Raw genomic sequence first — 24,188 nt, 5'->3', positions numbered from 1 at the left:
AGCATCTTAAAATTGATGACTAATAGATAGTTAACTAACTATGTACCTGTGTTTTGTACCTGTCTACAGTCATTTATGTATGGTGACTACATTGTATATGATTTCTGGCTTGGAAAAGTGTATGATCTCAGCATCCAAATCGTTGTGAAGCTTTCCAACGGTGCACGGTAATGTAATCACTATGTAATGTAATCACAATGTAATCACAAATATCTTATTACTTCACGTCAGTGTGGGTCATGCAGTATGATGCTGAACATGTTGAACCTTTAATCTTGTTCAAGTGCAACTCCACAGTAGAGAAGAAAGAATGCTACATAAACGGACTTTTTAGGATTTGTACTGAAGTGTTGTTTAATACAATTTATTTGTTCACTGTAGATGTTCTATGAGTGAGGAAGATGGTGCAAAACTCTATGATATTTACCCTCACGTCAGTGATGTGGTAGGTGCCAAGAATGTTTGTGTTCTTGTCTGCATTATCAATTATGTGTTTTTTTTTTGTTGTCATTATAATATTCATTAGGGCTGGGTGATATAACGGTATTCACAGTGTGTCAGTAGAAATATGCCGGTCAAGTCATTTTTATTTGCCCCAGTGTTATACTGTGCTATAAAAAACCTTTTCCCCCAGTTTCACAGACAAGGCTTAAGCCTAGTCCCAGACTAAAATGCATGTTGGAGCTGTTTTAACTGAAAGCAACTTGCACTGACATATTTTAATATACCGGTATGTCAGTGCAAGTTGCTTTCAGTTAAAACAGCTCCAACATGTCATGTCAGTACCTTTTTTTGTTTCAACTGCACACCAGTAATGTTTTTTTCTAAGGCATGTTTATAAAAGCTACATAAATGTCCTAATTAACTAAGGCCTAATACTGGCTTAATCTAACCCCTGTCTGTGAAACCTAGGCCATTATGTTTAATTTATGCATTATGCAGCTGTCTCACTCAACTTGTTGAATGTGTCTCAGTGTGAAATGTTGCTCTGCCTTTTACTCCAGGGTTTGTTCTTTGACGATGCCTATGGGTTCTATCCGGGTCAGGTTTTGATTGGGCCCTCAAAGGTTTTTGCTAACGTGCAATGGCTGTATGGTGTGAAGCCTGTTCTCAGTAAGAAAAGCAAGTTCAGAGTTGTTGTGGAGGAGGTAAGACAAAAGTTTGACTCCAACTGAGACAAGAGTTCTGTAATTCGGAATGGCGAAATAACGAAACCAAATCAGGCTTCTGCTACATGTCTCAACATGTTTTAATAATTTACATTTCTAGTTGTATGTCTCGTACAAGAAATCTGTGTATAATTACAGGTTCAAGTGGTGGAGCTAAAGGTGACATGGATTACAAAAAGTTACTCTCCAAAGGGGTCAGACAGTGTCTTTCCACCGCCTTCAACCATCACACAGGAGAACCTTTGCAGGTACAATCAGCTTTTCACACTGCAGTTTTATCATTTTGATTATTTATAACTAGGGCTGTCGATTGATTTAAAATTTAAAACAAATTATTCACACGCCTATTCACTAAACTGCCAAAAAGATTGTCACAGAGATAGATGGACAGTAATCCAAAGAGGCAAAGACCAGTGAAATCTCAACAGATGTTTGGCATCCCATGAGCTTTTTTAACAGTAAATATTTAACTTTTTTCATTTCCATGTTGTAAATAATCAAATAATCTTATCACTGACCAAAAACATTTCAGGATTTTTCTCCACACAATGGACTTCAACGGTAACCAAATTGTTGAAGTCCAAATCAATGCAGTTTCAAAGGGCTTTGAAGAGCTTCAAAGGGCTCTGCACGATCCCAGCTGAGGAATAGGGTCTTATCTAGTGAAACGATCAGTCATTCTCTAAAAAAAAATAAAAATGTATATACTTTTTAACCACAATTGTTCGTCTTGTGCTGGTCTGCGACGCGCCAGGCATTACGTAATCACTTTGGAAAGGTCACGCTGGACGTAGACGGAAGTTCCGACCCATTGTTTTAAACATCCAGGATACGCACACGAAGACATAAATATTTTATTCAACATACAATAAAATTTGAACGATACTCCTTCTCCATGCTTGTAAACAATGGGGCGGTACTTCAGTCTATGTCCAGCGTGACCTGTCCAACGTGATTACGTAATGCCTGGTGCGTAGGCATTGTTATTTTTTACAATGTTTTATTTTTTTTAGAAAATGACCGATCGTTTCGCTAGATAAGACCCTATTGCTCAGCTGGGATCGTGCAGAGCCTTTTGAAGCTCTTCAAAGCCCTTTGAAACTGCATTGATTTGGACTTCAACAATTTGGAGATCCAGATGTTACAATTTTTCAATTAAATATTTTCTTTTGACTTTCTCTAATGTTCAGGGTGAAGCGACTTGGGTACTTTGATCATACTCAAAGGCAACTTGGGGAGAGATCCCTGTATGTTTTTCCCGCCAAGAGTGAAACCACACGGATAACTTGTGAGGGGCCAGAGGGGGCACCTGCTCACCCTGAGGACCCTGTTGTACGAAAGGTATGGATGATTTAACTATATCTGGCATGTCTTTTGAAAAGCAAATTCTTTGTTGTTAGAAGTTCTGGTGAGTATAGGTGTCTAAAGTATCAGTACCGCTGCACTAACTTGATTCTACAGTATCAGTAGTACAGAGTACCTAATTAGTCTGGTACCAGAGTGATTTAAGAAGATTCGGGGCAATGTGACGTACTTTTGCACAAGCCCCGCCCATGACTGTTTACTAATTAGCATAGACCCGCCACGATTGAGCTATACACAGTCCGCCATTGTTTCGATGCCAGAACAGCTGTAGACTGTGTATTATTCAGTCCCTCCAGAAAAATGCGATTATGCGATCACATGATTCAGTGCATAATCAGCCAAAGTCCGCATATTATTGCGGGGGCCACATTTTTTCAAATACGCCGAACTTTCGCCGCATAAATTGCCAATTTTCGTGCAAAATATGCGGGGCTTGCATGATTTCATATTCCTCGCATTTTCATTGCAAAAATGTCACATATCTTAACAGAAAGTTGAAAAATGTTGCGTTTGCTTCACACAAGAGCAGCCATTTCCCCCTGTTGCCATGGGAACGTTATGAAGTGACGTAATTATGCGACGTGAACATCATCGAAAAGCTGTAAAACAGGAGCACACTTTTATTTTTTTATATTTTATTTATTCATTTTTACAGAAGTTGTAGCATATTCCTTTTGTAAAGCTACAGAACTTGTTTGACTCATCAATGTTTTGTAAGTTTGATGTGTTTATTAAGGTCTGAAATAAAACAAGATGAGAACTTATATATTCCCAGCACTTTCTGTGATGTAGTATGCTTGCTTATCATAGGAAGGAATAAGAAATGACTCTTTACATTAACCCTCTGGGGACAGCAAACGCGCCGGCGCGTTTTGCTGTTTTTTTTTTCACATAGCAGCAACATAGACTTAAAATACTCCGTCATTTATGGTCATATAAATAAAATCAATACATGATTATAAACTATAGAGGGTCTTCTTTTTTGTGTACACTCACATTAACATCAAAACCTTGTGTTTTTTTTCAAATAAATAAAATAAACAGGGTGCGCTTTCAGGTCACTCTGTCTCCGCAAAAATCTGAAACTGAAACTCAGCTAATACTTATCACACAAACATGAAACATACGTCTAAAGAACGCTTTAAATTTCTACTTTTAAATAAAACAATTCACATTTAAAACAAATATTCTGCAATGTAATCTGTATGAAACTAAAGAGAAGTACAGTTTCTCCTGTCTCAGCTCATTATCGTTAATTTGTTCACACCCACTCGCAGAGCGCGCTATTCATAAGATAATGTGTTGAGGCCATATGCAAAATAGATAAACGCCCCCAGGCAAATGCTGTAAACTCTGTAAACACACTATATTTTTTAGTCAGATTAAGATTCGTCTATGAGGAATAATCCTGGGACATTTACCACAGAACAAGTGCTGGTTTCACTTCGAGGAGGAGCAACAGATTCAGCTGAGAAGTGTAAGTGTTTTATGCTTGTGCTTTGTTCTAATCGCGATATAGAATAACGTTAGTGTCTGTAAACGGAAAAATATCAAAAACCCTCATATCAAAATAATGAATCCTCAACTTTGAAATATGTATGATCAAACTAAGACATTTATGGAAAAAGCCAATTTTCTTTTCAAGATGTTTCCAACTCTAACTTTGAACTGAAATAAAACCATGTCTATATGGTGAAGGGTGTGTGATTTCAGACGTATGCACCCTATATTTTAAAGAAGAACATTTAATTATTTGCGATACATTATTCATTCACAAAGAATTCAGGGACATTATTCATGTCCCTAAAGGTTGGAGTTTTCCTCATTTTTTTATTCCTCTTTTTAGTGAACTTTAGCATGGGTGTGTTCACTTATTCTAAGCAGTGTGTGTGTGTGTGTGTATATAATTAAAAATCTACAATGCATGCCCAAAGTCGTGCAGCCATATAGTTTCTCTTGATATCAGCATGTTCACAGGTGTTTATTTATTTTTTTACAGGGACAAGATGCCACTGATGAGTCCTGCTGACTTCAACATTTACAGGAGACTGTACATGAACATGGTAAAATGAAAAATCAAACACCTTGGAAATGACAGGTATGTACTATGTTTCAGGAATGGGACAATGCTGTGTGACTGTGCAAGCCTCTGTCTTTAGATCAGTGTGTTTACTAATGTGCTTTTTTGTCCTTTGTTGTGTATCTTTGGATTATGTAAATAAATAAATCCAAACAATCTAAAAGCCATTCTTTTTTTAAATCTCCTCATTCTTTGTGCAAGGCTCCTCGTAATGATAGGGCCTGATAGCACCTAATAGGGCCATTATGGGAGGGTCTTTGTCTTTCTCAGGTGTGAAATGCCATACATATTAATGAGAGATCACGCCTCCTCGCATAAAGCTTTCTCAAACAAAACACGTCATATACATTCTAAAAGACTTTATTGACTTATCTGAATGAGTAGTCAGGATGATTCTCACATAGTTTTGGAGCAAATATTCTAGACTATGTGATACAATTTTCAAAAGTCTTGTGAAGAAATAATCAATGTGTTTTGTGGCATTATTTCAGAAACTTTTATTTTTAAGTTTTTTTCAATAACCATGCATAAATAATATTCTCTCAAAAATACAAACATGTACATACATGTTGCTCACTATTATGGTAGCCCCGTTTGTGCTATATAGAGTGAATTTACACCTTTGCCATTAACATGTTTATAAATAACTGAAAAAAGCACAAATGTCAGTGCATGTCAAAACATCCCAAGGGCCCCAAAAACCCCTTGGTCCCCAGAGGGTTAAGGTAGTTGCCTAGTGAGAACAGGGTGTTGGGGGAATCACTTTTTTTTCTCTTTTTCATCAAACCGCAGTTTTTGCAAGTTCCTGCAGTTTTTGCAAGTTCCCGCAATTTTTGCAAGTTCCCGCAATTTCGACACATAAAATGGCATAAATAACCCACATATTCCATCGCATTTTTAAAGAAAACAGGCCGCATAATCAAGGATTTTTGCCCGCAACAATCACAAAAAAACGCGTTTTTCTGGAAGGACTGATTATAGTTTAATGTGTATTAGGGCTACCTGTAGTTCATTTTCCATTTCTGTGCAGTGTAATTTCTAATTGTCATACCAACAAATTAATGTTCCTTAGAACTGGTTCTCTTTGAAATACAAACACATGTATCTGTAATCAGATGCATATTTAAAACTGGAATATTATACAATTTTTACCTTTCAAAAGCCCTTCTGATATTTATCCTTGTTTTCGCAATGGCCCAGTTGCAGTCTCTTTTTTTCTGTAGCCACTCCGAAGTCCGAAGTCTTTTGCATGTTACAACGGGTGTATCTCCAGTTGTCACTGGTGATTGTCGTATGAACCTTTCTGGATCCGCCATCAAATTTATGTTTAATTATATCAAGTGCTGTGAGAAAAGGCTATAAATCTCCACCTCCAACATCCTCACACGCACTAGTCGGGACATCTTCTTTATGTGTACAGATGTGACGTAATGACGCAAAGACATGCTCGAATTTCCCGCGGAAATCCTCCAGTACCACTGGAATTAAAACCATTATTAGAAGCTTGCCGTTTTGAATCGAGCTAAGGCAAGCAGAGAGTTTTGAATACTGGCTCAAATTTATTTGGGATAATTTTTAACCCCAAAAAGTTACGGACTGCAGCTTTAAGCACCCCCTGAAAAGGTGTGTGTATATATTTGTTTACTGTTAGTTGTAACGAGTGTTTTGTTAATTCGCTGTGTATGTTGATGATAATGAAAGGGAAAGAGAGTTTATGGATAAGACTTTAATGCGCATTTCTTATACTGTGTTTATTCAGCTCTTACAGTGAATTTCTGGAGTAAAACTAATGCTTCATCTTTTGTGTCATGTACAATAAACTTCATTGAACTCATCAGTATATTTTTGGCCATCATTCGGACGGGGTCCGCAACAGCAGGCTTGTATTAATAGTGGATAAAAGCAGATGACAAATACGTTATAACCGTAATTAAATTAGACTATAACTGTTCTATCTCCATACTGCTTGCCCATTGTCCTGTAGCCCATCCTAGCCTTGTGCAGGTCTACAATTTTATCCCTGATGTCCTTACACAGCTCTCTGGTCTTGGCCATTGTGGAGAGGTTGGAGTCTGTTTGATTGAGTGTGTGGACCTGTCTTTTATACAGGTAACGGGTTCAATACAGGTAATGAGTGGAGAACAGGAGGGCTTCTTAAAGAGAAACTAACAGGTCTGTCAGAGCCGGAATTCTTACTGGTTGGTAGGTGATCAAATACTTATTTCATGCAATAAAATGCAAATGAATTACTTAAATCATACATTGCCGATTTTGCAGGTTTTCCCAAGCATAAGCAAAAATCCAGAAAATCACAGTGTATTAAATACTTGTTCTCCACTTCTCCCCACTGTATCTATAAGATATGTATAACACTATGCTCAGATCACAATATTGTACAGATTATTATCATGTATCAGGCAATAGCAAAGCTAGTATTTAGACCCTTACCTGCATGTGTTGTGTCAGCCATTAGGAGACAGTTTCCAGAGGAAGATGGACATTATAAAGGCTTTGAATGGCCCCATTTTGGTGACAATGAATAAAAAAAAAAAATCTCTATCTATCTATCTATCTATCTATCTATCTATCTATCTATCTATCTATCTATCTATCTATCTATCTATCTATCTATCTATCTATCTATCTATCTATCTATCTATCTATCTATCTATCTATCTATCTATCTATCTATCTATCTATCTATCTATCTATCTATCGGCAGGGTAGAGTAGTGAGATACGAACGCTATGTTTTTACTGATGTATACGTACACAGTTTGTAATGACACAATAACCATAATGCGTTGTTCATTATAAACGTGGGATTATGAATTATATTGAGAACGTCGTACATAGAAAACATGGCGTAATGTACCCCGAGTGTAAACCTTAGCCACATTCATCGTGAAGCGTGCAAGCGATTTGCAAAGATTAATATAAAGGTTAATAGAACTTTACACTCACTTCTTCTGAAGGTGCAGCAGGAACACGAATAGTTGGTACCAATTATTTTTTCAGGAGCAGCTTCTTAGCAAAACCAGCTTTATACTGACCCTCGTTTATAAAGCAGTCTGGTGAGAAATGATTCGCGCAAACATGAAAGCATTGATGTTGATCGTGGGGAATATTCCCTTCGTAAACAAAACTCGGCCACTGCGTCTTCAGTGGTTCGGATTTAGGAACATCAACATGTGACAGCTGTGTTCGTTATTACACTCAAGAACAGAACACCACAATCGCTTAGACGCCATTCTGCTCCAGTGTATCAACAATGACGGACTATGATGACAGCTCGTTTAGGGCGGGTCTGTGTTGAAATTCTGCTGTCAATCAACAAATCGTGGGAGGGGCGTCCAACCGTGTGACGTCACACGGTCGAACGGCTCGATTTGAGAGAGGGGAAAACATATAAGGAGATTAAAAAAAAAAACTGGATGGATTTTTATAATTTATATGATGGTTGTGTACAGGCACTGCCAACACCCATTTCAGTACAATCAACTTGAAAAAGTGCATGTACCATTATATGACCCCTTTAAGATACAAATTTATACTAAACTATTGATTGTAATTGATTTTATTACAGACTGTTTATCTGTGTTGAATAATTACTTAAAAACTTGAAGGGATTTTTATTTAATTAAGTCCTGAGTATAGTTTGTAGGCCTGTGACTAACGATTATTTTGGCAATCAAGCAATCGGTCGATTATTTTAAAGATTAATCGAATAATCTGACCATTTTTTGTGGTAATGAAAATAGACCTAAATGAACAATAACCATTAAATGACTTAAAACACATGGGTATAATAACGATGAGGCGATAATAATTGGTTCAAATAAAGTATCAAAAGCAAGGAATCATATGGTTTTATTGAACAACACTGTTAAAATACATAGGCCTGGGTTTATAAATTATTTACATTACAAATCTAGTGAAATGGCGCATGTTGCATATCCAGATGAACGTTATAAGCAACTGTTAGGGAATTTACAGTTAAAGAGCTAAGGACCAGATATTATGAATCAAGACCAGGAGTTAGAAGTGCAGTCAATATAAGAGTGACAAATTAAGAGTCAGAATTAATAATACATTTAAGATTTTTTTCACTGAAGATAGTTTGCAGTTTCATCAGGCAGCTTCAAGATTCACATGAGTTCATAGGCCGCCCCTCTACATTTACAAAGATCACAGCAATTATACCCTTCGCCAAGGTCTAAGCTACGTTATTACTTCAGGTTGAATGATTCTGATTGGCTAAGAAATAGATTAACATAGTACATTTTCCACACATGGACTGATAGGCAGTAGCACATCTCCATAGTCTGTACGGCTGCCACCAGGACCCTGAGTTAGGTACGAGTGGCCCTCCGAGGTCACAAGACTGTGTGTCTAGGCGCCAGCATGTCGAAGAAAACAAGTCAGTCAATCTCTAATAATGCCACTTGTTCCTTAACCTGTAATCAAGAATACTAACAGACACACAGACACACAGCTTCTGCAAGGTTGGATTTGGTCAGGCTCTAACTATAAACAGGAGACTCTTCCCAAAACATCAAGATAACATGTTTTTTTGTCTCAGTGAGAGTACACTTTAACCCTCTGGGGTCTGAGGTAGGGCTGGGCGATATGGCCAAAACTATCACGATAATTTTTTTATATCAGTCGATATCGATAATTATCACGATAAATGTCAAATCTTTATTTCTTTCAAGTTTAAAGGCTGATTTTTGCTCCTAAGTGAAAGTTGTAGAAACCAGAGCGTTAATTGTGGTTTTAAACTACTCTTTATTGTCAGAACATATGACAAACACTTGCCAAACAGGAGAACATTTCACAAATCTGAGGTAAAACATCATTTGTCATTTTTCCTTAACAAAATAAATATCTGAATAGAAAAATATATTTCTTAAGTTTCTGCATGTGATAATGGGGAATATTGTTAAGTCTTGAAACAGGTTTGTGTTGCCTGACTTTGATGGCATGTATCTTCAGCACAATTTGCAGTGCAGGCTGCAATATTAATATTACATGTTTTGTCTCAAAACGCATATTTGACAGTGAGTAGACAGTAAATCTGCATCCTAACTCAAGCTAATACTACTATGTTAAATTTATGTTCATTATCAAAAACAGTAACATCTGTTAAAAAAAAATTAACTACCACATTTTTATTTGGTAAAATTTAATATTCTGAGTTTTATTAAAATGAACCATTGGTCATCCAGTATCATGCATTTAGATCATGATAACCACAGATAAAGCCAGGCATAGCCTATAGCACCTCACTATCATGGCAAAATGTAACTTTATGGTTTCTATGGTATTTGTATGAAAAAAAGTAGCCTAAATACATTATTAAATACTGTAATTATATTCCATTAGTCATTTAAAACATTGTCTACATTAATAATATAATACAATTCAGTATGTATATCCCACATTTCATGGTGCAGTTAATATTACTAGGCTAACGTTACAGTAAATCCATGGTAAATGGATTCAGTATCAATTCATATTCTGACTGTATCACAGTGTTTCTCCTGTTTGTCAGCGGCGTTTCATCTGCCTTTAAACTGGTTAAAATCACTGAGACATTTGTGTTCTTCGCTTTTTCAAGCGCTTCTCACTGGATCTCGTGACCGAGGGCGATCAGTGTAAACGCGTCTGCTCTAGTGAGCTCGCGGTGCGCTGCCGTTTGGACTTTGAGCCGAGCGGATAAACAGTCCGTGAGGCGCGCGCGGTTCAAATGAGTTTCGTTCCGCTTTTGGCGCGTAAACATTATCGAACATTTATCGAACTCTTGATATCGTTTTATCGAGAAAAATTATATCGCGATAATTATCGGTATCGTTTTATCGCCCTATCACCCAGCCCTAGTCTGAGGTGTTTTCTGGGTCCTGGAGGTGTTCTGACATGCTCTGACATTTGTGCTTATTTCTGTTACTTGTGACATTTTCATACGTGGTTTGTGAAAAAAAAAATTTGTCACTGAAATAAGGTCATGAAACCCATACTGATTATTTCTTCACAAGACTTTTGAAAATTGTATCACATAGCCTAGAGTATTTGCTCCAAAACTATGTGAAAATCATCCTGACTACTCATTCAGATAAGACAATAAAGTCTTTTAAAAATTTGTGTAAGATAGCTTTATGCGAAGGGGCGTGATCTCATTAATATTACTGCTTTTCACACCTGAGAAGGACAAAGACCCTCCCATAATGTCCCTATTAGGTGCTATCAGGCCCTATCATTATGAGGAGCCTTGCACAAAGAATGAGATTTAAAAAAGAATGGCTTTTAGATTGTTTGGATCTATTTACAACACAACATAATCCAAACATAATCCAAAGATACACAACAAAGGACAAATCTAAAGACAGAGGCTTGAACAGTCACACAACTTTGTGCCATTCCTGAAATATAGTACATACCTGTCATTTCCAAGGTGTTTAATTTTTCATTTTACCATGTTCATGTACAGAGTCTCCTGTGAATGTTGAAGTCAGCAGGACTCATCAGTGGGGCATCTTGTCCCTGTAAAAAAAAAAAAAAAAAATAAACACCTGTGAACATGCTGATATCAAGAGAAACTATAGGGCTGCACGATTTTGGGAATACATTTTAGATTTTTCTGGTTAAAATTTTAATTAAATATATATGAACACCAAGTTTGTTGTGCATTGTTATAGCCTATGTGTAGGGCTGCATAAAATAATAACAGATAGATAGCAGGCAGCCTATACATCGTTAAAAAGGAACACTTCAGTAACACTACACTAGACAAAAATATATGGATTATCATATGTTACTTCAAACGTTTCCATTCGTTATGAAATGAGATTGGAGTAAAAACATGAAGCCTAATGTTTGGCCTGTTTTACTTTTCAAACCCACAGCGCGACTGACTCAAACTCAGCGCGTGCAGAAAACGTTTACTGAAGCGATCGAGCTGCTCCAAACTATGAAACATTGTTACATGATACATATCTACGTTTGAGCAGATATCCACAAACACAGTATTTAACCCTTTCACGCGTACGATCACACCGGTGTGATCAGTCTTGGCTGGTCCCTGGAGCGTACGATCACACCGGTGTGATTAGAACGGTCGGTGCATCACGTGATCAACTGCTAAATTCAAACGTGCTTTCGCGCGTTGGCTGGCGCTGAGCCAGAGACGGACGCACTCAGTGCTGTCATATATCACAACTATTGAGTATTTTAAACCACATAATGTTTATTTTTATGTTTCAGACATTTAAATACACATAAGAACTAGCAAAACAATGATTTTGAGTTTGTAAAATACACACTGATGTCTATGGAAGCTCCTTTCCATTATAATAAGACAAAACGTTTTATTCATATCAGATACACAGTGTGTAAGTAGCTTTACATTTTACCCTATTCTTCTCCCAGTTCACTGGCCACTTACTTTCATGTATTTCGTGAGAAGCAACAGATCCGATTCTCTGAACTGTGAAACAAACTAAAATGGCGCCGCCCATCGCGCATACAGCTCAACAAACGCGATAGTTATAAAGGTGTTTAAACAACAAAACACATCCACTTGCACATATTTGACAATCGGAATATCAGTGTTTCATGCTATAGCGAATACATTTGTGAATATTTTGAATAGAAAAGGAAGAAAGACATAAAAGCAGATCATCATTCATTCAGCTCTGTGTTGTGATTGCGCTGTGTCACGTGACAAGCAATGACGCGTCACCATGGAAACATTAAAGTGGCAGGTTCTAAATAACGGTCACCTTGAAAAACTCACGCTGGGGGGTCAGTTAGAATATTTTAAACTTACGTGTGAAAGGGTTAACAGTAAACACGGGTCTAAACATTAGAATATTCACCATTGAAGAATAAGCTTACTTTATATCATGCTGTGTTTAATTATCGAAGATAAAAACATTCTTGTGTGTACATGTATATTCATTTAGCATTAGGCTTCATGTTTTCACTCCAATCTCATTTCATAACATTTTAGTCTGGCACCAGTTTAACGAGTAGCTACAATGTAAAGTATATACAACCATAAGACGCTTATTATGTGTCTTACCTTAAAAATCGTTCTCATAATCAAATCGTGTTCTTCTAATTCTTCTGAGGTAAATCCAAGGTGCACAGACCAAACACTTCCAAACTCGACGAAAAGCAGAGCAGGACTGAAGTCGCTGATTCTTTGTTTAGAGGTGATGAGGGCGTTGTGTTCCTTCACGTGGATCATTTGAATTTGAACAGCTCGCGCGCGTGTGGGCGTGGTCACATTAGAGTTAATGAGCTCGGGCTGAAGAAACTGTACATGTCGTTGCTTTCATACGGATTACTTAAACAGAGAATATTTGTTTTTGGTATGATTTACATTTAAAAATGGAGACTTAAAGCTTTGTAAAGACAACTCTCACGTGTGGGTGGCAAATATTTGCTGAGTTACAGATCATTTTCTGACGTGTTTCAGAATGAACTTCATATTGAGAGAGACGACAGAACACGCATCGTTTATTTTCTTTATTTTACGAAAAACACAACATTTTGTTTTTATTATTAGTGTACACAAATAAAAGTAGACATTTAACAGTTTTGAATGATGTATAACACTTGCCTGTATCACAAAAATCGACAGAGTTAATTGAGTCTCTTTTGCACTGATAAGAAAAAAAGTGAGCTGGTATCGCCGGCGATACCGCCGACCCCAGAGGGTTAATATACATATATACGTTTTAACACATTGAAGACCTTTCTCAAAGAAAACGAGTCCATATTTTATCTCTGGAAGCCAGGCTAAATGAGCAAGCACTGTTACTGCATTCCTGGCATGGGCCAGACCCTTCAGTCACCTCTCAGATATCAAATACAGACATTAGAGAATACATGAAAAGAACATTTCAGTAATCACACTGGTAACTTCTATAACCAAATAAAATCTCATAAACTTAGAGAAGTAATTCAAGTCATTTGATATTTAGAAGGGAAAATGTTGATTAATACCTTGATTATAATCACTCATTAGATATACATTGTAGCAGCAGTGGATTCCAGAATCCACTCCATTCACAACCCAAACATATGCAGAGATGGAATTTGTTAATCGAGCTGCGGAGACCAGCTCCACACATTTAAATGATAAAAGTGCAGCACTTAGCATGAAACACAAAGCGCAACAGACTTTGTTCTTAAATGCATGTAATTGGAAACCAAAACAAACAGCACATGCAGAGACTGAGTTCGTGTGTAGCAACATTTACTGAGAACGGAGCTGCTCTGAGACATAAGAAACTCACAACCTGCACGCATGTAAATCACCCTGAAACCCGCAGCACGTATATTTATTTAACCCCCCCCCCCCCCCCCCCCCGCTCCAAGTTTTTTTTTACACAAATAAGAGTGTAAACAGTTACAAAAAGCACCCCCCGCCCAAAAAAACCCCCAAAAAACGTCAGTTGTTCAAGCTGTCTATACCCGCATTTCCATTACCCTTCAAATTGCGTTAATTTAAATTGCGAATTGAAAATACGCACAATGGAAACACGTCCATTTCGCAAAAACTCTCGTTTATCGCAAAAAAGTTTTTACGCTCGCATGAGGTGGTTTTTTAGGCAATTCGAAAAAGGAATATTTCGCAAAACTGCAATGGAAACAGGTTTTGCGCATTTACAGTCACCTGACTTAGAAGACCCGGTGTGTTTGGGTTCCGTGTCCGCAAACAATAATAATAATTATCATCATTATTATAACATTTATTAGGCTACATATGTAGAAGACGCTTTTATCCGAAAAAGGAACAAAGCAATTCGTCACATGTCATTCATAATACAGGTTGGACAATAATAATACAGGGCTAAGATTATCACAAATAAACACAAGATTTTGACGCATATCCAAGTGTGTGTGCGGAGTGTGTGACGCGCACTGCATGGCACAGAGGCGCGGGCGCGAACACTTGCATTTTCCTATCAACAGTGGAAACAACTTAAAATACTCTATCATTTCTGGTCATACAGAAAATAATACATTATTCGCAACTACTTTTATTTGCGTAAACTCACAATAACAATAAAACGTTGTGCTTTTGTAAAATAAAATAAAACAATTTCATGGTCTCCGTGAACTGGAGCGCGAGAACTGAAACAAAATATAGCCTATGTAGGCTAAAGCTTGAAATGTCCACTTTAAAACGAACAAATTCGAATCGAAAGCTAATACCTTCTGATTATGTAATCCGTATGAAAGGTGCATTTCTCTCTAAAGGTGCATCCGGAGATGGAGATATGTTTTTAGCCGACACTGATTTAGAAAACAATAGTTTATTAATAAACAATTAAAATGCCTTGTTATTTTTTCAGACACATTTATTATAGCCTGTAACTCACCTATAAATCACCTTTCTGTAGGCTGTGGTTATGGCTCTTCTCATTCAGCACTGCGGGAAAAATATAATTTCCAGGTTTGGCCTTAGAAAACCAGTAAAATCTACATGTTTTTCCATATTAATTTGTGAATATTTTAAATGTTTAATAAAGGGGCAAACAGTCATAAACAAATATCTGAAAATTCGTCGATATTTTTTTTTTTTTTGCGCAGCATTTGGTGTGTACAGTTCAAATTAAAATTTTGGTGTTCAACTTAGCGTTTTAAAAATACAACAACCGTTTATTTTTCTTTTTGCAATTGCGGGTTAAATAAAGGAAAACAAATGGACACAAAATTACTGACCGTTTGGACATAATACGAGACAGTTCTTTATTAAATTCATAAAAGAAACCATAATTACAGGAATAGCCTACTGGACTCTAAACCTCAAAGAAATGCCACAATCAAGACCTTGGAGCAGAAATGAGAGAGAAACACCCAGGAACTCCGTGTCTTTCCCTGCCATTAATGCTTGGATAACACACTACGTCTCCTTCCATTAATAATAATAATGTCTAGTGCTGCATAGGCTAGGCCTATAAACGTACCAGCGTCCGTTGCCATGATGTTTAAATGACTTATCGCGAGAGGAAAAAAAAGACGTTTTAGTCGCATAACATCGGTTAATGGAAACGCCATCATTTCGCAATAGTTTTTTATCGACATTTAGAAAAAATCGCAAAAGTTTTGCGCAAATCTGTAATGGAAACGCGCCTTATGACATTTGTAATGCAACCATCAGAAACAAAATCTTACTCCTTACCTGCCAGGCCCAACTGTCCTAATTAAGACTGGGTAAGAAATTACACTCTTTAATATACTGTACTAGAGTGGACTCCACAACTTCCAAAACTTATTTGAACACTTCTTGAGGAAAAATCATATCTTTTATAACTTAATAAAAAAAAAAAGAACATCTGATAGCCAACGAGAATGCGAAGAGGTCATTTTGGACTTCCAATACACCAATATCTGTCTCTTTCAATATCTTTTAAGAGTTGGCAAGGATAGTACTGAGGGGCAAATTCTGAACAAAGCAGTGAGAGAATTTGGTTAAATTCTTTCCCCTGCAATAAATGACAAAGTTTAAAAAATATTTATCCAATAATTATATAATGAAGGGCAATGCCACAACATATGAATCAGGTTTGCTGGAGTTTGACAGCATCTGTCACATGCTGGAGGAACATCTTTATACATCTTTGCCAATCTAGTTTTTGTATAATAAACAACAGTGCACAACTTTGCTCTGAATAAGTGAGTGTCTGGCACGTATATATGATCTGTGTACCCTGTTAAGGGTCCTTTCCCAGAGTTCCTCTGATATTTCCTCCTCCACATATTTTTTCCAAAGAGCCCCAATAGTATCTATAGACTCTGGACAAAGACTGTGGATTTGAAAGTAGATTTGTGAGATTATACCTTTTATTGTATTAATCGGAGTAAAAACTATTCAAAGGAGTATCATTAGGCAGGAGAGGAAAATCTGGAAATGTAGCCTGAGAAAAAAAAGGCACATTTGCTTGAAAAGCAAATGTGCCATCAATATATAAATCACGAAATGTATTAAGGCCACAACTAGACCAAAATAAAATAGCACTGTCCAACATGGAGAGAGAAAAGACTTGATTAGTGGCAATCGGAGCATGGATTGAGTATGACTGTAATTGAGCCCAATTCTTAAGAATGGTCTGAACTATCAGATTCTTAGTACATTCTCACATTCTTCTACCTCACCTTTTGCTAAAGCATTCAGTTAGCTGGGTTTAGTGGAATTTTGCTTCCATCTTAAGCCATGAAGGAAGAGACTCTACATTTTTATTTTGAAGCCAACATTTTAAATCTCTAATATTGGTGGCCCAATAATAGAACCTCAGGTTAGGGAATACTAAACCCCCCAATGGCTTGGGTCTTTGTAAATATACTTTACGTAACCTGGGGATAAGCCAGGTAAAGCCCAGTATCTTGCAGTCTAAATCAGATAGGAATGCATTGAAACAATATAAAAATCGTGGGACAACAAACATCTTCACAGCATTAATTTGAGCAGCTAAAGAGAGATTCAGAAGGGACCATCGATCAAAATCCTCCATAGTTCAAGACAACAAAGGAGTCCAGTTTTCTTTAAATAGATCTGCATAATTATGTGTAACATGAATTTCAAGATATGAAAAACTAGGCTACTTAGCGAAATTCTTTGCTAATGTATTAATGGGAAATATTACTCTTTTAGACGAGTTCAATTTATAACCTGAAATTTGACCGAAGCATTGAAGAGTGGCCAGGGCAGCAGGGACAGAAACGGACATATTAGAAACATAAAGAAGTAAATCATCCGCATATAAAGAAACTTTTAACTCGACACAATTCCTAACTATGCCAGGAATGGCACAGTTAGATCGAAGGGCGATTGAATCTTGTTTGTCCTTACTGCAGCCAGTGGGGAGGAATAAAGCAACTTAATCCATGAAATAAATTTCTTTCCTAAACCAAACTTATCCAAAGTATAAAATGAATAGTTTCACTCCACTCTATCAAACGCTTTCTCAGCGTCCAACAAAATCAAAGCTTCCTCTGTATTAGCCTGAGATTAGAGAATAAGTGACGATTCAGAATAAAACCTGTTTGGTCTAATGAAATAATAGTTGGAAGAACGTCTTCCAGTCTTAAAGCCATCAATGTTGATAACAGTTTGAAATCTATATTTAGCAAACTTATCGGATGGAAGGAAGTACAGTCTAACGCCCGTTTCACACATACTCCGTTTGCAGTGCATATTTTTTTCGGTACCCATGTTAACAGGTTAGAGCTTTCACACTGCACGCGGATGCAGTCCGTTGATCTGTTCCAGTTGCGGTGCGTATACAGCAGTGCAGAGATCGTTTCCGCACCGAGTCTATTTTTGCTGTGCTGCAAACCCTGAATTAAAGTGACAGCGCACGGTTCGTGGTCAAAATGAACACAGATTGACCTGAAAATGTAGTAATTTCACCATAAATGCATTTAATTCAATAAAATGTAGTAATCTCACCATAAATGTATTTCCTTAAATACTAGGCCTACTTTTTTCACAGTCATCTTTTTACTTAAAGACCAGGGTTAAGCAAGGAGAACTACAATTTACCTCAACAAGGACATAATGAACAATCTCCATTGTTAAAAGCGCTATATAAATGAAGATAAAAAAAAAAAATTAAAAAAAAACAACACTCATCTCATTCGTGGAGGTGGAAAAACAAGTTCTTTGTGACATGCAAGATTTATTGTATTAAAATTTAAATGCAAAAGAAAAGGCATGAGATGATGAGAGTCGGCTGTTTTTGTCAATTTTAAGTTTTAATTGAAATTGTTTGCGATTTTAATATAAGTAGGCTACATGGTTAAATATTTTACCACTTGCTTGAGCAACTTAATATATATAGAAGTAATGCATGGATTTATAGGCCTACGTTGTTTAAATTGTGTTTAAACGTGCATACGTCCATTCAAGTTTGTAGGCCTATATGTGTACAAAGAGAATCGCAATGCTGACAACTTTTTTAATTTTTTATAAAAGTTGCTGCATAACTTCTGGATTTGAAATAAAAATTGTGAGTAGGCCTATGTGTTTGTGGTACAGCCGCGGATCAGTTACGCACTGCAAACGCAGCATATGTGAAAGCACTATAGCGCGTGCTGCTCCTGTACCGTATACGCACCGCAACACGCACCGCATACGCACTGCACACGGAGTATGTGTGAAACGGGCTTAATGGGGCCTTGTCTTTTTTCAAAAGAAGAGAAATAGAAGTCAAGTCATCCTCATTTATATAGCGCTTTTAACAATGTAGATTGTTTCAAAGCAGCTTTACAGAGATAAACTTAATATAATTTAAGGTAACAGAGATTGGTTTGGTTTTATAGCGGTTATTGAATAATGTTATTTTCCAGCTAAAGTTAGTTTTGATTGATTCACTTCTGTTGAAATGATCATTTGTTATTAAATTAGGGGCCGCTAAGATGACACCGTTCTCTCTAAACAGACTTTAAACGTGAACCTGTGATAAACGCTGATGGCGTTCACATGCGCATTAAGAATTGATTCTATAGTTATGTGCGTTTGAATATATGTGCGCAGGATTGTAATTCCCTCCAAACCATGCCTAAACAAACTACTTGTCTTGCCTATAAATTTTGATACAGAATTTTATTTTATTTTATCACTTCGGGTTGGTACGTGAACCCTAATTTCCACAATGCTTTATCTGTAGAGTGCAATAGGGATCCTCCATAGGGAGAGGCTAGTTGGCACTTCAGCACTGCGTTGTCATCGGGTCCAGGCGAAGGTCCTTCGTCAGATCTGGAAACGGCCTGGATCCGGCAGGCTGCGGGAAAACCTCGGGATAAACAAAGACACTTAAATTAGCGTAGATGCCATTCTCTTATGATGTAACGAGTACATCAGGATTTAAGGGAAGTGTTCCCAGTTCCGGCTGACCTAATCTATGCAGCCTAACATTGAATTATAGAACTTGATAATGTATTATGTGAATGCTAGGTCAAAGAGATGTGTTTTTAGTCTAGCTTTGAACTGACAGAGTGTGTCTGCTTCCCAGACAATGGTAGGAAGACTGTTCAAAAGTTTTGGTGCTAAATAGGAAAAGGATCTACCGCCAGCAGTCGATTTTGATATTCTAGGTATTATCAACTGGCCGGAACTTTGAGATCGCAATAGACGTGAAGGACTATAATGCGTTAAGAGCTCGCTCAAGTACTGCAGAGCTAAACCATTTAGTGCTTTGTAAGTAATCAGCAATATTTTGAAATTTATACAATGTTTAATAGGCAGCCAATGCAGTGTTGATAGAACCGGGCTAATATGGTCATACTTCCTGGTTCTGGTAAGAACTCAAACTACAGCTAGTTCAAAACGCTGCAGCTCGTTTATTAAGCATGCAGGGAAACCCAGTAGAGCATTACAATGATCTAGCCTTGAGGTCATGAACGCATGAACTAATTGTTCCGCATTTTTCAATGAGAGCATATTATGGCACAATTTAGATATATTTTTAAGATGGAAAAATGCGGTTTTACAGATACTAGACACGTGACTTAATAGTATAGAATCTTAATAAATAGAAGCCTGATTGAGGGTCTGAGGGAGAAGGCCTTTTTCGAATTATTCATTAAACATATCCAATAATAGATGGGAACGTTTTTGCCAAAACACTTTATAGAATTCCACCGGGTACCCATCTTGTCTTGGTCTTTTCCCAGACTGTAAGGAAGAAACAGCTACATAAAGTTCTTCGATAGTAATTATTTAATCTAATTTCTCTGAAGATGATTGTTCAATGCAAATATTTATTTAACTGAATTGCAGCCTTTGTGGTTTCACAATAGCACTATGCTATATTATGTTTTTTAAATGGTTTTAATATACCGTGCAGTCTTTGAAAACTGTCTAATAATGCGGTTCATGGATTCTCATCCGTGGAATGTGCCACTCCCGGTATTTTGCCGGTTAATCGACACAGGAAAATTGCAATAGAGTATTTTTTTAAATCGAGTAATCGAATTTAATCAATGAATCCTGACAGACCTAATAGTTTGGTCATTTAGTTGAAATATCATGACTTAACTAGTATTTAAACAGTTTTTACTAAATGAAAATAAATCATTTGGCTATTGTAATTCCCTTTTCTTGGTTTTTGATTATTTGTTTATTTTTTTCAGTTAAAAAGAATGTTTAGAAAAGAAGTGGGAAAGAAAATTCCAGAAAATGCAGACTCACAGAGTAACAATTCACAGTCAACAGAGAAAACGGACAGCATAGAAGGTAATGCACTTTGTATTCACTTTTAAACCACAAACTGAACTGATTTGTCAATAGTCAGCATGGTCCATGTAATTGTTTCTTCAATATCCTATTCAAATATGTCTTTAATCTTTCACTTTATTTTTGATACTAAGAAATTGTCTGATATTTTGTACCATGGCTTATGCTCCAGGTGAAAAGAGATCAGTGCAGGAACAGGATTGTTCTGATGATAATTCTGTTCCATGCTACCCCAACAATGGTCCTGTTCCGTGCCAGGATGCTCTGGAGGAGGGAAAAGAGCCACCATTGGATGGTCTTCAGGGACAATGGGCCCATTTGGGTGACCAAGAGTCAGATGAGGAGCCAGGTGATGATACAGATGATACCAGCTCTGTCACTTCCTCTGCCAGCTCTACGGCCTCACTGCAGAGTGGCCCAACACGAAAAAAGAGCATTCCTCTCTCTATCCGCAACCTAAAGAGAAAACACAAGAAGAAGAGGACTAAGTTTTCACGCGAGTTTAAACCAGGAGACAGGTGAATGAATGTTTTGGATTTGTGAGTTCAGAAATTATCATTCCGTGCCAGATAAATGTTGTAAATCATTGTGCAATACCTGCAGGATCACCCTTAATATCCTTCAGTCCTAACTGACAGAATTGATCATTATGTCTGCAAATCGACAAACAATTCTAAATACCTGAATGATTTTCTTGACCTTTGACACTGGATATGGTTATAAGGCATGTTTCACATATACTGTGTGTCAGGGCATGGGTAGTGATTTATTTTTTTTGGTGCCAAATTAAAAACCATCAAGAGATTAGAAAGTCCAGGAAACCATTGAAAAACATTTGAACAATGAATGCAGACAACTAAAGCAGTCAGCACTCGTATTATTTTTGTTTTATGTATTTCCATGTCTTTTTAATGATTTAGTCAAAACGAGTAACAAGCGAACTCTGTCTTAAAGTTGCTCCCTTGGAGTAGTTACTGCAATAAGATCTGACCCAATGACTAAACAGCAAAAAAATTACTTAAGGTAATAAACATACTAATTAATGCAGGAACAGTGCATTTCAGTGCAATGTCATTATAATCAAATCATTAAGTTGAATTGCAACTAAAATTGTTAAAATTATTATTACGATTTCCATCCGTTTTGATCATTTTGTTTTGTGGTCCTATGGATGAAACGAAGTCAAAATAGCATTTTGATGTATATGCAGAGAGACTAGGGACAGTATAATGAAACCTTACCTTGTTGAGCTCTGTATCCGTTCACCTGTCTCTCATAGTATGGAGATGGCTGAGGAGACGTGTGTATCACTCTGGCAAAACATAGACGTTTTTTTTAATGTCTTTGTCCTCTTGAAAATGTTCTTGATGTGCATATATATTGTCTATGTCATTTCTTTCCAGCTCACTAGAAGAGAGCCAAAATGGATCATATTACCGATCATATTACCAAAAAAAACCCCAAAAAAACGTATTGCCTATTTTGAGATGGAACTTACCGAACATCCAAAACAATTATATACAGGTGAAACTCGAAAAATTAGAATATGGTGCAAAAGTTAATTTATTTCAGTAATTCAACTGAAAAGGTGAAACTAATATATTACATAGACTCATTACATGCAAAGTGAGATATTTCAAGCTTTTATTTGTTATAGTTTTGATGATTATGGCTTATAGCTTATGAAAACCCCAAATTCAAAATTAGAATATTGTGAAAAGATTTTCATATCTGTAAGCCATAATCATCAAAATTATAACAAATAAAGGCTTGAAATATCTCACTTTGCATGTAATGAGTCTATATAATATTAGTTTCACCTTTTAAGTTAAATTTCTGAAATAAATGAACTTTTGCACCATATTCTAATTTTTCGAGTTTCACCTGTAAAATGAGCTTCTAAAATGTGTAAAGGAGTCACAACAGCGGCAGGAATCCCTCCGTCACACACACAAACGATCTGCTGCGAGGAGATGCGGTTCTAATGCCTGTACCAAACTGTGATGGCAACATCATGACTATAATGAGAAAAAAACTATATGCGTGAGCACTCTGTCCTTTTTAGGGTCTCATCTTTCTGTTTTTGATTCGTTTACATGTCTTTGGTCCGGGTTGCGTTCATATATCATTCGAACCGCACCAGAGTTCATTTGGAAGAGGACCGAGACCCATCTTTTCAGCGTTCTCGGTCCGCTTGTTTGGTGCGCACCAGGGTTCGGATGGCAGCGTTTACACATTCAAATTAACCGCACTAACAGAGCAATCGCACCAGGTTTAATCGAACCAAACATGCCAAGTGTTAACACACCCTTAAAGACATATACGTGTTAATTGTTAAGGACTTGTTCAAGACCATGTTAATTGTTTATATTTAACACAGAATAATATTTTAAGACTTACACCTCATCAGATGTGGAACAAATATTTTGCATCAAAATTAATCTGGCCTCTGGGACAGATCTGCATTGAAGTCACATAAGCGTAAGCCTGTTTATGTTACACTTACATGCAGGTTTGAGCTTACAGACATGTTGACTACAACATGATACAAAACCTTTAAATCCAAATAACTCAATTCATGCACAAAGAATGGGCTCTGATGTTTAGATTTACATCAAATTGTTTTCATTGAAGTTCATGAAACAATCTTTGCTGAAATGTGCAACACAATCTGTTAATCAGATGGTCAGATATTATGATATGATCCCTTCAAAAAAAGACTTAAACTACTTTAATCTTTCTTTGAAGGGGTCATATCATAATATATCATATTTCTGTCAAATTAAATAAGACTTCAATTAGAATAGACTCTTAAATGGTATGTCTGTTTGTGCGTAGGGTGGCAGTTGAGGTTGTCTCCACTGTAACCTCTGCAGATGTGATGTGGAAGGATGGTACATTAGAGACAGGGATCCGCTCCAATGACCTGATCCCTATCCAGCACCTGGACAACCATGAGTTCTGCCCGGGAGACTATGTTCTAGACAAACGACGTATGTTCTTTTTATAACACAGTTGTCGTTTTCAATATGGCTCTTAATTGTTTCATGCCTTTGTTTGTTGGAGCATGCTTAAGTATCAGTAAAGTCCTTATATTAGGTTGATTACAATTGAATTGTCAAATAGATAATCTAATCTAACTTGATTAGATTTTGCACTTTACTCACTTAAAGTAAACCCTGTTGATTTTTGGCTCATGCAGCCCAGGCTCTTCTTGATCCAGGCATCTATGGGGTGGTTCAGTCAGGTGATCATAAGGCCAGAACCTGTGTAGTCAAGTGGGTCAAACTCAATGCTGCAGGCGACAATGTTGAGGTATTTTTGAT

At 36.9% G+C, this 24,188-nt stretch overlaps 1 protein-coding gene across 1 annotated transcript in view; it reads left to right on the top strand.

The window, feature by feature from the left end:
- Positions 1–24,188, top strand: part of ube2o (ubiquitin-conjugating enzyme E2O) — a 61,301-nt gene that overhangs the window by 21,308 nt on the left and 15,805 nt on the right. The window contains exons 4-12 of the mRNA XM_056246118.1: positions 70–167; positions 382–445; positions 1,005–1,148; positions 1,308–1,417; positions 2,360–2,510; positions 20,760–20,862; positions 21,035–21,380; positions 23,701–23,855; positions 24,065–24,177. Of these exons, the coding sequence (XP_056102093.1) occupies positions 70–167; positions 382–445; positions 1,005–1,148; positions 1,308–1,417; positions 2,360–2,510; positions 20,760–20,862; positions 21,035–21,380; positions 23,701–23,855; positions 24,065–24,177 (1,284 nt within the window). The remainder of the gene's footprint in view (positions 1–69; positions 168–381; positions 446–1,004; positions 1,149–1,307; positions 1,418–2,359; positions 2,511–20,759; positions 20,863–21,034; positions 21,381–23,700; positions 23,856–24,064; positions 24,178–24,188) is intronic.

The sequence above is a fragment of the Rhinichthys klamathensis genome, unplaced genomic scaffold, assembly GCF_029890125.1.
Source record: "Rhinichthys klamathensis goyatoka isolate OS25496 unplaced genomic scaffold, OSU_Roscu_1.1 h1tg000036l_1, whole genome shotgun sequence".
NCBI lineage: Eukaryota > Metazoa > Chordata > Actinopteri > Cypriniformes > Leuciscidae > Rhinichthys > Rhinichthys klamathensis.
The sequence above is the reverse complement of the archived record's forward strand: the minus strand, read 5'-3'. Positions and strand labels throughout refer to the sequence as shown.